The 15,000-nt window shown below is 46.1% G+C and overlaps 1 protein-coding gene across 1 annotated transcript in view; it reads left to right on the top strand.

Annotated features, from left to right (window-relative positions):
- pde3a (phosphodiesterase 3A, cGMP-inhibited) overlaps window positions 1–15,000 on the top strand; it is a 78,865-nt gene that overhangs the window by 59,872 nt on the left and 3,993 nt on the right. The window contains exons 4-14 of the mRNA XM_062517881.1: window positions 3,097–3,254; window positions 5,454–5,578; window positions 6,013–6,244; window positions 9,443–9,516; window positions 9,683–9,873; window positions 10,006–10,143; window positions 10,648–10,759; window positions 11,199–11,309; window positions 11,741–11,940; window positions 12,610–12,813; window positions 13,166–13,327. Coding sequence (XP_062373865.1) covers window positions 3,097–3,254; window positions 5,454–5,578; window positions 6,013–6,244; window positions 9,443–9,516; window positions 9,683–9,873; window positions 10,006–10,143; window positions 10,648–10,759; window positions 11,199–11,309; window positions 11,741–11,940; window positions 12,610–12,813; window positions 13,166–13,327 — 1,707 coding nt within the window. The remainder of the gene's footprint in view (window positions 1–3,096; window positions 3,255–5,453; window positions 5,579–6,012; window positions 6,245–9,442; window positions 9,517–9,682; window positions 9,874–10,005; window positions 10,144–10,647; window positions 10,760–11,198; window positions 11,310–11,740; window positions 11,941–12,609; window positions 12,814–13,165; window positions 13,328–15,000) is intronic.

The following is a 15,000-nucleotide window of genomic DNA, read 5'->3' on the forward strand; positions in this document are numbered from 1 at the left end:
AGCAGCACTTACACACATACACCACACTGCTTTCCCTCGCGGATCTGTATCAGTGGAAGAGAGGTTTTGCCCTCTGGCTGGTGTCTGGCTCAGCGACGTTTCCACAACTACACATTGTGTGCCACAGAGGCTGATTTTTTAGGATTTCAGATTTCAAGATTTTTTTTTTTGGTCTGAACTGCCAGCGGCTCCTCTTTCCAACTTTCCTCCTTGTTTTTTTTTCTTCTGTCTATCTCTCCTTTTTCCTACCACTCTTTCTTTCTTTTCTTTTTTTTGAGAGAGGTTCAACTAGACATAACACTTCTGAACTTCCTGCAAGAAGTGCGACTCCGGAACTGTGGAGCTCATGGCTGTTAGATTTCTCCCATTCTCCTGAGGGGGAGAGTGGTCTTTAAGTGCTGGAGGGGGAACCTGGGCTAGGTAAACACAGCGGGGAGAGCGACCTTTCCTCTCTGGCTTTCCACTGAAAGCCTCGCTGTTAGAGCCCGTGGATGTTTTTGGAAGTAGTCTAATATGCTGAGCATGCTTGACACACAAGTCTTGTCACAGACTGCATACTGAAAATGCAAAGAATTTACTTGCCTCTTTGGGACATTTTATAGTTAATATGGGTTATAATAGAGCTTTCAACTTTATTAAAAATGATCTAATTAATGACGTCCTCTGTGATTGAGTAATCAAAATTAATCACCTGCAACCATTTTTGCTATCAACATATTTTTAAAACAATTTTGGCAGATGAGTGAATCAATGAAGAGCCAAATCAACATTATAGACTTGACAAACTCCTATGGTAGGTAATTGAAATTCCTTACGGCAGAAATGGTTGAGAATGATACTCCTGTCAACAGGATTGTTTCTTTCCCTGGACCAAGCAGCGCTTTCTTGTCTGCCTAAGTAGTTGTAGCCAGACGGCACTGGGTCAAATGTCACTATGAAATGCGATTCACCAGCATTTATCAGCATCGCCGTTACAGGTATTCTTTCTGTAATAAATTAATTGAAATTATAATTATCATAGCGAGTGTCACAATGTATGTTAGACTTAGTCTAATATTATGTCCTAATTTCTGGCAAAAAGCTGCCACTTTGTTTCCCTCACATCAGAAGAAAATTAATCTTTTAAGTCAGTATTCCATGTTGTCTTCTTTTATACTGTAGGTTAAAGTGTTTTCAAAAAATTGTCTTGGGAGACGACAAATTGGGAGAAAGTGTGTGTGAGAAAGAGAGCATGCAGCATATTGTCCAAAATCTATGCAGCATTTTGACCACTGGCTCCATCCTAAGGATGCAATTCTGAGCCGTTAGTTGAGGGAATCCTCCCGCTAGACGGGCAGCACTGTGATCAGATCAGATCAGACTTCTCCTCCTCCCAGCATCCAGCGCCGGCTGGCTCGTGAGCCTCCCCCACTCTGACAGCCTGTCTGCAGCCGCGAACAAGGGAGACGGAGGGGGGAGAGAGGGAGAGAAAGAAAAAGAGAGAACTCGTGTTCAGATCTACAGTATCAGACATTTGGAGGGGGCCCACGTCTCTCCTCCTTAAGCCCTCTTTAGGCTGGCAGTGTTTGAATTGGATTAATGCTCGGCGGGGCCGGCTTGCCGGGAGCAGCTCGTCGACGTGTGGAAGTGGGCTTTCAGGAGAGGCCGGCGGAAGCCACTGGTACAAGGCCGTGGATCCCTGGATAAACATGGGAGTGTGTCCCACCACCCTCGGCCCAGGAAGCAACAGCAAAGCAGGCAGGCAGGCAGGACCCTCCGTCCATTTGTCCTTCGTTGGTGGGAAGAAGTGAAGGAGAGAGGGAGGGATGGAGAGAGGGAGGGATGGAGGGAGGGAGGGAGGGAGGGAGGGATGGAGGAAGAGTGGAGAAGCGGTGGTCCCAGCCTGGTGTGGGTGGGAGATGGATGAGAGTGCTGTGCGAGGTTTGCCTCCGAGGCCCCCGAGCATGCCTGGGAGGAGGCCTGAAACATTCATGTGGCTGTCAGCGGACTTTTAGCCTCCGTCGTGGTCACTTCCCGAGGTGACCCAATGAAGGGAGAAAATGACCACTTCAAAAAAGCGACACAGAAGGACACAACCAGACGCGGGCCTCTTAGAGGCGATGTCTTGATGTCTCAGGCCCATGAGCGGTGAGAGAGAGTGGTGTGCCGGATCTTTCCGGCACTGTCCTGCTCGCTCCCCCCTCCCCCCCCCCCCCCGCCCCCAGGCTCGGAGGGGCGGTGTGGAGGGAGGGGTAGGAGGACAGGGGCAGACGGAGAGCATGCGGAGGACGTTCCATTCCTCCAGGGTGCCTCCATCTGCTCCGTCCCCGTTTCCCAGCGCCAGCGCAGGATTCCCTTCTGGAGAAGCATCAGGATCAGCTGCTCCCTGATGTTCTGCCCGGCAACACATTCCCTTTTAGCCCTCACTTCACACACACACACACACACACACACACACACACACACCCCTTCCCCCTCTTTTCTCTCTCTTTCTCCCTCTTTCTCTATCTCTATCTTCCTCATGCCCTTTCTCTCTCACTCTGTCTCTCTCCTTATATAGCCATAGCAGCACACAATATAGATACTAGAAAACATTGGTGTCATAAAAGGCTTCTTGCTACAGCACAAAAATCAATCTAGTCACATACCAATAGCTTTTTTTTGGGCTAAAGTTCTTGATGTTAGCAGCTTTGAGAGTCACACTTCATTGTCTGAAGTACCAATAGTCCGTATCATTGGTCCCATAAATAGGAAGTATATTTAAGGAATCTTTGTAAAAGCATCTTTGTTGTTGTTGATGGCACAATTATTTAAATGAACTAATGAATTGAGTATTTCATAAAATGAAAAATGAATAAACGTTTTTGTATTAATGACATTTTAATGTCACAGACTTGGTTATGTATGATTCATTAAATCAGGTTCAGATTTTCCCATGCATTTGCTTACACAATATCTCCTCTCTTGCGAAAAACAAGCCCATTTGTTACGTTTAATGTACTTCCAAATATATACATCTTCAAAAAAAACCCTTAAAGTGCATTAGAGTTCAAGTGCTCTGTCAGCCATATGCTTCTCGGGGGACGCTCGTCTGACGGCTCTCTTCCTGTTTTGCAGCGTCTGAGGCGGTCGCTGCCCCCTGGCCTGCTGCGGAGGATCTCCTCCACCTGGACCACCACCACCTCCGCCACGGGGCTGCCCACCATCGAGCCCGGCCCGGTGCGCCGCGACCGCAGCGCCAGCATCAAGCCCACCCATGACGGCCCCGCCAGCAGGTAACGCTCACCCTCCCTCCCGCGCGGCGCGCCAACCCTCTTATCTGCTATCTGTGAGATAAACTGCCCAATGAAATTGTGGAGAGAGAGAGAGAGAGAGAGAGTTGTTCTTCCCTCTACTTCTCCTCTCTACCCGACTCTTATCTATTTATTATTCCTTTATGCCTAGTATCCTTTTATTAATTTATTATTATTATTCATTATTTATGTATTTATTATTTATTTATTTATTTATCTATGTATTTATTATTTATTTATTTATTTATCTATGTATCTATTTTTTTCTTTTCTGACACATTTCCTGTATACTCTTTATATGCTCCAATATGCAAAACAACACAATGTTTATTTGTCATGTCAATAAAGCCATTGAATTGAATTGAATTGAATTGAATTGAGAGAGAGAGAAATGTGGGGGATAAGGAAGTGTAAGAGTACTTTATGTGCTGGTTGGAGATGATATTACACACAAAAGGTTCCAAAAATTGAAGAAGCATTTAGATGGACTATTGTAAGATGATCTGAGTACTGTAAGTAGAACGTTGGGCCTTTCCAAAGTCAATAGGAAAAAAATGCGTCAGGCATCAAAGCAATAGCAGTCGTTAGTGAAGTCTCGGTGAGATGAAAACCGTTCACGCGTCCCCTTATTGCTTTCTCCGCACATGAAATTAAAAGCCTTCAACCGGATATAGTGGGAATGAGGAAACCAGATCGGTGGATACAGCGCCTGTGACCGGCGACTCCGGTCGCAGGCGTTCTCTTTGTAGCTGATCCACTTCCCAAATCCCTCTGCTCCGCTCTGTCCTGCGGAAAAGTGAAACATCAACCCGATGCCGAAAGCCCGCGGATGGGAGCGTTCGCAAGACGGGGGAACAAAATGGATAGCCCCTTTAGGCTTTAATGGAGATTACTTAAGGGAAAGTTGCTAGTGTGAGCCGTTTGGTCGGTTTTTGTTTGTCATTTTTCTCTCTTTCTAAAAGCATCCCCCCTTTTCTCAAAGTGGCGCCAGATCTGTATCGGGTCTTCGTGTTGGCCGCGCTGTGCGTGTGAACTCTCCTTCGCCTCCTGTCTTGGGCCGCCATTTTTTAAAGTTTGATTATGTTTTTATTATTGCTTCCATCTTAGAACATTTTAGCCCCCCCTCCATACACACACATGCACACACACACCCCTCACTTACTCTTTGTGTCTTTATACAATGGGGTCTGAGTTATGGACTGAGGCTGAAGTTCACCCATTAATCCCCCCCACTCACACACACATGCACAGACACACACACAGACACACACACACACACACACACACACACAGACACACACAGACACACACAGACAGACAGACACACACACACACACACACACACACACAAACACACAAACACACACACACACACACACACACACACACACACACACACACACACACCGGACACACACAGACACACACACACAGACAGACAGACACAGACACACACACACACACACACACACAGACCCTCTAAACCACCCCCGCCTCTCAGGCTCAGATGGCTATCTGGGGTCTGGAGACGAGGGCTTACGTCTGTTTCCTGGAGACGCGCAAAAAGTCGGGTCCTGTGTTTAGATTGTGGCCCGGCCCAGTGTGTAAAGCTTTCTCTCCCTCACACGCACGCACGCACACACACACATACACACACACACACAGACACGCTGGATCACATGCTGGTAGGGAGCTGCCAGTTGTTGCTACGAATTGGGCCTAGCCTTTAGAAGTCCCCCCGAATCAATCGGCTGGAAAGCCTTTAATGGATGTCTTTGGTTTGTTCTCGCAGCAGGAGGGATCCGAGCCTTGAGATTCTCCAGTTCACTTCGGAGCGGAGGGAAAGAGAGAGGGAAAGAGAGAGGGAAAGAGAGAGGGAAAGAAGAGAAAAGAATATAAAAGAAAAGTTGTTATGTTGTGTTGCGTAACATATAAATTCTACATAAGCCACTGTGCTTATGACTTTTGCTGATATGTACCAGTGAGTCAGACCTCCATGTGTGTGTGTCTGTGTGCGTGTGTGTGTGTGTTTGTGTGTGTGTGTGTGTGTGTGTGTGTGTGTGTGTGTGTGTGTGTGTGTATGTGTGTGTGTGTGTGTGTGTGTGTGTGTGTGTGTGTGTGTGTGTGTGTGTGCGTGTGTGTGTGTGTGTGTGTGTGCGTGTGTGTGTGTGTGTTTTGCAGTATGGTGAACAATGAGTCATGGAACAGCTCCGTCATGCTGACCATCTCTAAGAGCAGGTCCATGTCTGCCTCCTATGCTCCCTCAGCCTCCAATCATTTGTACAACAAGAGGCTAAACAGACCAGGTACATGCTCTCTGTGTGTGTGTGTGTGTGTGTGTGTGTGTGTGTGTGTGTGTGCATGTGTACATTTGTTCTCTTCACATATAGCACTGCCTCTCTCTTCATATGCCTCATTCATGTCACACAGACAACACAAACACACACACACACACACGCACGCACACACACACACACACACACACACACACAGAGAGTCACAACTTCAAATTCGGACACAAAGGCATGAGAGTGAAGTGATCTCCTGAAGTGTGTGTCTGCGTGTGTCAGTGAGTGAAAGAATGAAAGGAAGAAAGAGAGAGATGGGTGAGAGAACGACAGAGAAATAAAAAATAGAGAGAGAGAGAGAGAGAGAGAGAGAGAGAGAGAGAGAGAGACACAGATAGATAGAAGTCCAATAAAAATCTAATAAAGCTCACCCCCTCTCCTCTCCTCGGCAGGTTACCCTCCCTCCAACATCTCGCCCCTGGCGTCTCCGTGCCACTCCCCCCCAACGCCGGGCACCCCGGTGAGCAGCCCCACTGCCAAGACCCCGTCCATGGAGCTGCCCGAGTGTGCCGCCCCCCCGGGGGAGCTGGGGCCCAAGAGGGCCCCGCACAGAGCCTTAACACACAGCCAGAGTGCCCCCAGCTCCACCACCCCGCAGTGGGGCCCACCGCCACTCTGTAGCAGGTGATACAGCACACATATACTGCATACACACACACACACACACTCTCTCTCTCTCTCTGTACCACTCTGACTGTTTCCTTTACTCCATCTCTCTTTTTTCTCTATCTCTCTTTTCTCTCTCTCTCTCTCTCTCTCTCTCTCTCTCTCTCACATACACACACACACACACACACACACACACACACACACACGCATGCACTTTCATCCAAAACGGCACTCTAGGTCAATATCCGAAATCCCCTGCTATGCACATTTGTAAACAGACATTTATATGAACACACACGTACTGTACATTTGCCTGCGCACTTGTTCTCACACAATTCAGGGAAACCCTTTGGATGAACTCCACCAACAGTATCTGGTTGGTGTGTGTGTGTGTGTGTGTGTGTGTGTGTGTGTGTGTGTGTGTGTGTGATGTCTGTGTGGGAGTGGATGTGCTGAGAGATGCCAAGAGCTGAGTCAAACGTGTCGATTAGCAAATGAATGACACACACCGTGTAGAGATTAGTGGAATAGTGTTCCACGTCCCTGCGCCGCAATTATCTCTCTGAGTGGGGTGCTGCTCCAAAGATAAACAACGCGGCAGCGACTCCTTGTTGTTTTGGAACACAATTAGACTCGAAACGGAGGAAGCATTGAGCTAATAGGCTATACGTGCGTCTAGATGGACATACAGTACATGACAGTGAGTGCAGTAGTGGACAGTGCAGTTTGTTTTGTGAAATATTTCTGTGTCTGGCACATGGTGTTTTGACCCCTAACAAGACATATGGAGGCCAGTCAGGCTCTTGCAGGGATACTCTGTTTTTGTTTGTGTGTGTTGGCATTGGTGCATTCAATAAAATATTCAGTCATAAATCATTTACATTCATTTTTTTTGCAAATCAATTAAAAAGGGAAAAAGTATATATCACATTGACATTCAGTATTCAGACTAAATTCTGTATTCAGTATTCAGAGCCTTTGCTCTGTACTCAGTTGCAGCACCTTTTGTCCAGTCTGAAGTCCTGTAAGTTAAAGTGTAAGTTTGGCGGAAATTGAAAATAAAGCTATTTTCTGAATGATAATACATCAACTAAGCCGTGGAGGAAGTAATTTTCGCTCATCACGCAGTACAGAGCTAGCACGGGCAGGAACGACAGCCCAAAATCGTAAACAGTGGGTGTGGATGGGGATTGGAGCCACACGCTTTCAAAATCGCATTTTTAAACCACTAACATTGCTCAAAACAGCGCCAAACCTCATCAGTAGCTTGCTCTAGGTGTCTACACATAAAACGAAGCACCAAATAGTCTGTAAACTTTGGAATAGTCAGTATACACGTAGAATCAATTCGATACCGCAATTCCATCTGAAGCACAGAAATGTCTCGCGAGATCTCACACGGAAGCACGGGACCTATTCCTACAGGTAGTCAAAATCGCATTTTTAAACCACTAACATTGCTCAAAACAGCGCCAAACCTCGTCAGAAGCTTGCTCTAGGTGTCTACACATAAAACGAAGCACCAACAACTTGGCTCATGAACCCGACGTTTATAAAAGAAGACTGTTATGAATATAACCCCTTCCAGCTCCTAACGAAGGAAAGTCCACGACCTCTCGTGTGAGATCTCGCGAGACATGTATGTGCTTTAGATGGGGTGTTGCGGTCTCGAATTGATTCTACGTGTATACTGACTATTCCAAAGTTTACAGACTGATTGGTGCTTCGTTTTATGTGTAGACACCTAGAGCAAGCTACTGATGAGGTTTGGCGCTGTTTTGAGCACTGTTAGTGGTTTAAAAATGCGATTTTGAAAGCGTGTGGCTCCAATCCCCATCCACACCCACTGTTTGCGATTTTGGGCTGTCGGTCCTGCCCGTGCTAGCTCTGTACTGCGTGATGAGCGAAAATTACTTCCTCCACGGCTTAGTTGATGTATTTTCATTCAGAAAATAGCTTTATTTTCAATTTCCGCCAAACTTACACTTTAAGCATCTCGTCTCTGTGTCCAGAGAAAGGCCATGCTGCCTGATGCATTGTGGAGAGGTTAGAAGTGAACCTAGGCACATATCTTTCTCTCTGTCCCTCTGTTTATCTGTTTATCTGTTTATCAGTGTTCCTCTGTCCTGGCTTGAGTGCAGCTCACTAATCATGAATGACTAACCTGTTATTATCCAGAAGTCTTATGAGGGTCAACAACATTGTTAAATAAATACACCTTACTGCGCTGTTCGTCTCCGAAAACAGGCCCTGCTACACGTGCTGGCGTTATTTCTCCAAACATTCTCAGTTGCCTGGAGCCGCTGTGCTTTGCTGTGTTGTCTCTCTCTCTCTCTCTCTCTCTTTCTCTTTCTCTCTCTCTCTCAGTTTGCTCCTCTCTTTCCAGAGAGCACTCCCTCTCTCTGTCTCTCTCTTTCGTTCACTCTGTCACTCTCTCTCTCTGTCTCTCTCTTTCTCTCTCGCTCACTCACTCTCTCTCTCTTTCTCTCTCTCTTTCGTTCACTCTGTCACTCTCTCTCTCTCTCTCCCTCTCTCTCTCTGTCTCTCTCTCTCTCTCGCTCACTCACTCTGTGTGTCCATGTGTGCGCTGGGGAGATGGGCATGGGGGGTCGTGCTGCCCTTGGCCATAATGAACACGGAGGCAGGGGAAGGGAAGGGAAGGGAAGGGAAGGGGTTTGATTGGGTCCTGTCTGCCTGGCTGATTCACGCTCGGAGGGCTGAGCGAGATGGACGCCGGCGTGGAGCCAGAGAGAATGGACGGGGCCAGGGCCCTCCTGTGAGAGAGAGAGAGAGGAGAGGGAGAGAGAGAGAGAGAGAGAGAGAGGGAGAGAGAGAGAGAGAGAGAGGAGAGAGAGAATATTGTCAGGCGTTAGTCACTCGTAGAGGGCAAGCGGGGTGTGGTCAGTACAGTACAGTACGCAGCGGTGGAGCAGCACTGTCCCCCTGATGAAACATACAGATGAATCATACGTACAGTACAATCAAATGTGTTTCTCGTTCTTTGATTCCATACAACAAATGCAGACACTTTCGGACTCTTTATGCTCTTAGTGAAAAAGCTAAGCGTACAGCCCTGCTCTTACATAATGTACAGTATGTACCTTTTGCCACTGCATCAGTATTGACTGATTGGTGGATTGATATAAACAAATATGTTGAAGATACAGTATATTAAAGCAATATATTGACAATATTGTATTATATGTTCTGCAGCTGTGGGAGACCCTACAATAAACTCGCCCATGGAGAAGGCTCTATGGACCGAGGGGACAGGGTTCCGCTGATAGGTAGGAGTAGGACTCGCTGTCCATCAGCCCATATCTGTTATCCTCACCCAGTGTGTAGATACTGTATGATGCTGTGTGGAGTTGTCTGGAGTGCCTACAGTAATGTACGGTAGCATAACGCAGGTAATACACTGCGCTGATCACTGCTGTTTATTTTGTTCTTTAGATGATCCAGTGCTGGCTTCGTCCGACTACGACAGCACCTACGAGACCAACCACAGTGACAGCAGCGATTTTGCACAGAACGAAGACGACGGCGAAGGGCACCGAAAGGCGCCCGAAGCGCAGCAACAGCAGCAGGGGTGCAGGATGTACCCGGCCGAGAGCCTGGCCCTCCACCCCCTGCTTTCACCCGAGGTGGGTCAATTTCCTGCTACTTAAGTGTCCAAATAATGTCAGAATCCCGCGCTGTCTTTTTTTTTCCACTTCGTGCCTGCCTGCCTGCCTCGTCCACTTACTGGCTACCTTGTCTGGCTTTGATGCGGTCAGGATAAGGCCATCCTGGCCCCGGAGCCGCTGGTCATGGAGGGCCTGGAGCCGCTGATGAGCCAGATCAACAACTGGAACTTCCCCATCTTTAACCTGGTGGAGAGGACCGAGGGCAAGTGCGGCCGGATCCTCAGTCAGGTAAGAAGTTAGAAGGGGGCTTGGGGAGCACTGTGGCGCAGCAGGCTACAGCGCTCATACCACATACGGGTCCGAGTGCCCACGGGGACCCAGGTTCAAGTCCGGCCTGCGGTCATTTCCCAGTCCCACCCCATCTCTCTCTCCCACTTACTTCCTGTCTCACCCTTCACGGTCCTCTACAAATAAAGGCAAAAAAGCCCCAAAAAATATTCTTTAAAAAGTATATATACTTAAAAAAAAAAAAGAAGTTAGAAGGGGGCTTCTCAACTGTGGAAGACTTGGGTGTCTGCTTTGGAGCTGTACTACCATCTGCTGGTTGAAGTTGGTCGTAGCATGTTTACCTCAGACACACATTAGATGCACAACATTAATGAAAGGAACCCTGTTTGCATTTGTTGACCTAAACATGAATTATATATATATGTGGAAATATATTATATCTATATTTATGATACCAATGTAAATATGTCTGAAATGCTAATTTAGATCTGGTGTGTGCCTCAGGTCACTTACAGGCTTTTTGAAGACACAGGACTCTTTGAGACATTCAAGATTCCTGTCAGGGAATTCATGAATTATTTTCACGCTTTGGAGAATGGATACAGGGACATCCCATGTAAGTCTGAATGAGAAAACAGGGATTTGCTGTGATGTATGTGTGGTCGCAATCATGGCTCATGTAAATGCTAAGGAAATTGTTTATTATTAACTTGTAGCTATTTTCATTCAATTCCCCAAGTTGATTTTTGAACTACGGTACGCTCACATTGGACACATAATTTCTAAAGTCATCTTAAAAGGATGGAGATGCACATGTACGCAACGCAGCATCTAGTGATAATAAAAGTAGTAGTTTCTTCAGAAGAAAGTCAATTGCTGAAGGCCCTTGCATGTCCAGCATTAACTAACACTAACTATGAGCAAGCACAAGGGGGATCTAGTGCTCTTCGACACGTTCACTCAACCACATTTCTGCTGTCACACACGACGACGCACAGCAGTGCTGCCCTCTAACAGAGACTCATGGTATTGCACCCTCTCTTACCTCACTTCAGATCATAACAGAATCCATGCCACTGACGTGCTGCATGCGGTCTGGTACCTCACCACACAACCGGTGCCTGGCCTACCCCGTCTGGCCAATCAGGAAGGCTCAGGCAGTGACGGTGAGTCCAGGCGTGGTCATGTCCAGGGAGGACATTGGTATTTCTCCATTGTTTTCCAGATAGTTTATGGACACACATTGACTGAGAACTGTAATCACCTATACTGAATAGTCCTATCTATTTAGTCATGAATAAATTACAGTAATAAGTCCTGTTTTTGCACATTTGTGCATATTTATATGCATGATTAACTTTGTGCACCGACCACGAATGCAGAACTCCTTGTACATACAGTACAGTACATGTGACAGGAACCTGTTATTAAGCACATAACAAGGACACATTAGGAACTCTTGACATTGTATTTGAATTGAATTTCCTTGAATTTCCCCTTGGGAATCAATAAAGTATCTATCTATCTATCTATCCATCTATTTCAACTGCACTTTACGGCCATTCTTTGCTGATGTGCATGTCTTCATCATCCCCAGACGCAGACAGTAGCATCACCCACAGTTGCCTGGGCTTCCTGGTGTCCAAGACCAACCAGGTGGCGCAGCAGGGCTACGGCTGCCTGTCGGGCCTCATCCCGGCCCTGGAGCTCATGGCTCTGTACGTGGCCGCCGCCATGCACGACTACGACCACCCAGGCAGGACCAACGCCTTCCTGGTGGCCACCAGTGCTCCACAGGTACATGTAAAGTACACTCGCACCAAAGATCACTGTCACCAGAGATCACTGTCACAGAAATGACAACATCTAATCCCTGGGGATATCATTAATGCAGCAGCCATACCTTCATAGTACAGACTGAGCTCCAAGCAAAGCTTAGGTGTATCATCAGCTCCATGTGATGTTTTTTTCCCCTTCTCTTTTTCCTCTTCGCTTCTCTCTCATGTATGTGTTTAGAGAGGAGTTTAGAGTAAAAATATATGTACATTTATTTTCCCCTTGTAACCCTCTGTTCAGTTGTTAAGTGCTGACCCTCTTGACTTCATAGAATAAAAAATAATTATAATTTTTTTTTAAAAAAAAGCTTCATGTGATGGTGTATGTTTCCCATGATTCTTTCTGTATCAGGCCATTTCTACACATACCTCTCTACCACTTTTATTTCCCTTTCTTTCACTGTCGACACCCTTCATTCCTGTTTATTTTTCCTAACAATGCTGTATTTTCTCTCCCCCTTGACATTTCCTCTCCTTTATGTTTCTTCGTTTCCTGCTATTATGTCTCTCCATCATATACTCTCTCTCTGAAACATTCTTAACATGTTCTCTCTTTGTAACTGTTTGTTTGTTATGTCATGTTGTGTTCATTTTTGCTCTTTCCTTGCTCTCTGTTTGATGCCATCCGCAGGCGGTGCTCTACAATGACCGCTCTGTTCTGGAGAACCACCACGCCGCGGCCGCCTGGAACCTCTTCATGTCACGGCCCGAGTACAACTTCCTGGCCAACCTGCAGCATGTGGAGTTCAAGCGCTTTCGCTTCCTGGTCATTGAAGCCATCCTCGCCACGGACCTGAAAAAGCACTTTGACTTCCTGGCAGAATTCAATGCCAAGGTAGCCAGCCATTGTACAGCACAACATGGTACAATACGGTGCCGACTAGTAGCAGGGCTCCAGATGAACTACTCACATGTGTTGCACTGGGGCACCTGCCTTTGTCCTCTAGCTGTACTCTTCAATGTACCCATTTGCGAAAAAGATGATTTCAAACTAACGGGACCATTGTTAAATACTATCAGTTATACATTAAATAGGCACATTTATATCACTGTTGATGACGCTATATTCACCTGGTTAGATTGACTCTGTGAGCTCAGCTATCTCCATCTTAACTACTGTATATCTCACACTGTATATCTCACACTGTCTCTCTCACACTGTCTCTCTGGCTCTCCGTCTCTCTCAGGTCGGGGATGATGGGTGTTCAGGAATCGACTGGTCTAACGAGAACGACCGGCTCCTGGTATGCCAGATGTGCATCAAGCTGGCCGACATCAACGGGCCGCTCAAATGCAAAGACCTGCACCTCCAGTGGACCGAGGGCATCGTGAATGAGTTTTACGAGCAGGTCCGTGTCAACCTCCCTCACATGTTGTGCCGCTGTGACTAACTCATATTTAAAATGCAGTGTTACTGTTTATCGCACACCTGTAATGGTTGCAGTACTACTGAATAGTCATAATGACAGAAATCAATTAAAAAAATCAATGAAAGTACACAAATGCAATAAAGCACAAAATCAAAACAGCAGAAAACAAAAATAAAACAAACAAAAGAAATACACATGAATATACTCAGAGTGATATGGTGCAATGTTTTTTTAGATCTGGTTAGCAGGCATGTGGTTGAATTTTGCACCATCTGAAGGTGAGACAGAGTGGACTGACTTTCATCAAAATACAGAGCTTTGCAATAATCAAGGCGAGATAAGATGAAAGCCTGGGTGAATATCTCAAAGTCTCAAAAAAAACATGGGTTTGGTTTTGTTTAAAATTTTAAGGTGGTAAAATGATTAATTAGTTTAATATCAGAGACAAATAAAATGAAAAAAATGTTCATGTAAGATTTCCCTTAGCTTGCAAGTGGCTCAAGTTTTTATACTACACTATCTACAACTTCTTGTGAACCAAAAGTGAACATTTCAATTCAACAATGGATTCAATGAGCTAGAGTCTAGCTCATTGAATCCATTGTTGAATTGCTAGCTAGCGCTAGCTTTCAGTAGGAGGTACAGCTATGTGTCATCAGCGTTGCAGTAATAGGATTGTTCTTTTCAAGAATATAGCTAAGGGGTAACTTTGGGAGTAAAAAATACGTACGGTATACATAAATAAATGATTAAATAAATAAGTACAACTAAGGGCCGATCCCTGTGGAACACCATTATGATAGGAGAGTAGGGGGAAATGATGAACTGAAAAAGTTCTTCTCTCTAGGAAGGAGGTGAGCCATTTAAGAGCAGTACCCAAGATGGCCAGTCAACGCTCTAGACTCTCTAGAACAGGGGTGTCCAAACTTTTTGGCTCAAGGGCCACATTGGGTCTTGAAAATTGGCCGGAGGGCCGTGCATGGATAGCGGGCTGCATTAAACTTTCTATCGTTCTCTTTCAGCCTTCATGGAGGCTCTTCTGACTATTCTGGTGATGTCATCAGACATGATTTAGCTTGAGGTTGCATGTGTGTCCCGGGGGGGGGGGGGGGGGGGGATGGGGGTACAGAGTCAAAGATGCCAGTCAATTGGCAGAAGGGATGAAAGAAATTCATTAACTCGTCTGGGGTGGAGTCATAAGAAGATGCTGTTCGTTCACTGTGGCCTGCTGGACAGTGACGGTGTGCCCAGACCAGGGACAGACTGGGACTAAAAAAGGCTCTGGACTTTCTTCCATTACCATACACACACACACACACACACCAGCTGTCTATCATGACTGCCTCAAAGTATTATGCTAATCAAGGTCATGTTAATGTTCATGGAAAATGTTGTTTATGTCAATCTGTCACTGATTTTTTTGTGGAAATGTGTGTCCATTAATCAGTTAAGTAGATCAGCTGTTGGTTAATAAATTAAACACTTTCGTTTTGAGGCAGTCAGATTGGCTCTCACTGTACGTCTGTGTTAATGCACGGATCTCGTTGTCATGCAGTGGCGGGCTCAGGCGATCCAGTCGTTGGTCAGTAGATGATTAGGTAGACAACTTCATCTAAAGTTCACTTCAAGGCTTCAGATCTTTGTTTAAAAAG

Source organism: Sardina pilchardus, chromosome 17, assembly GCF_963854185.1.
Source record: "Sardina pilchardus chromosome 17, fSarPil1.1, whole genome shotgun sequence".
Taxonomy (NCBI): domain Eukaryota; kingdom Metazoa; phylum Chordata; class Actinopteri; order Clupeiformes; family Clupeidae; genus Sardina; species Sardina pilchardus.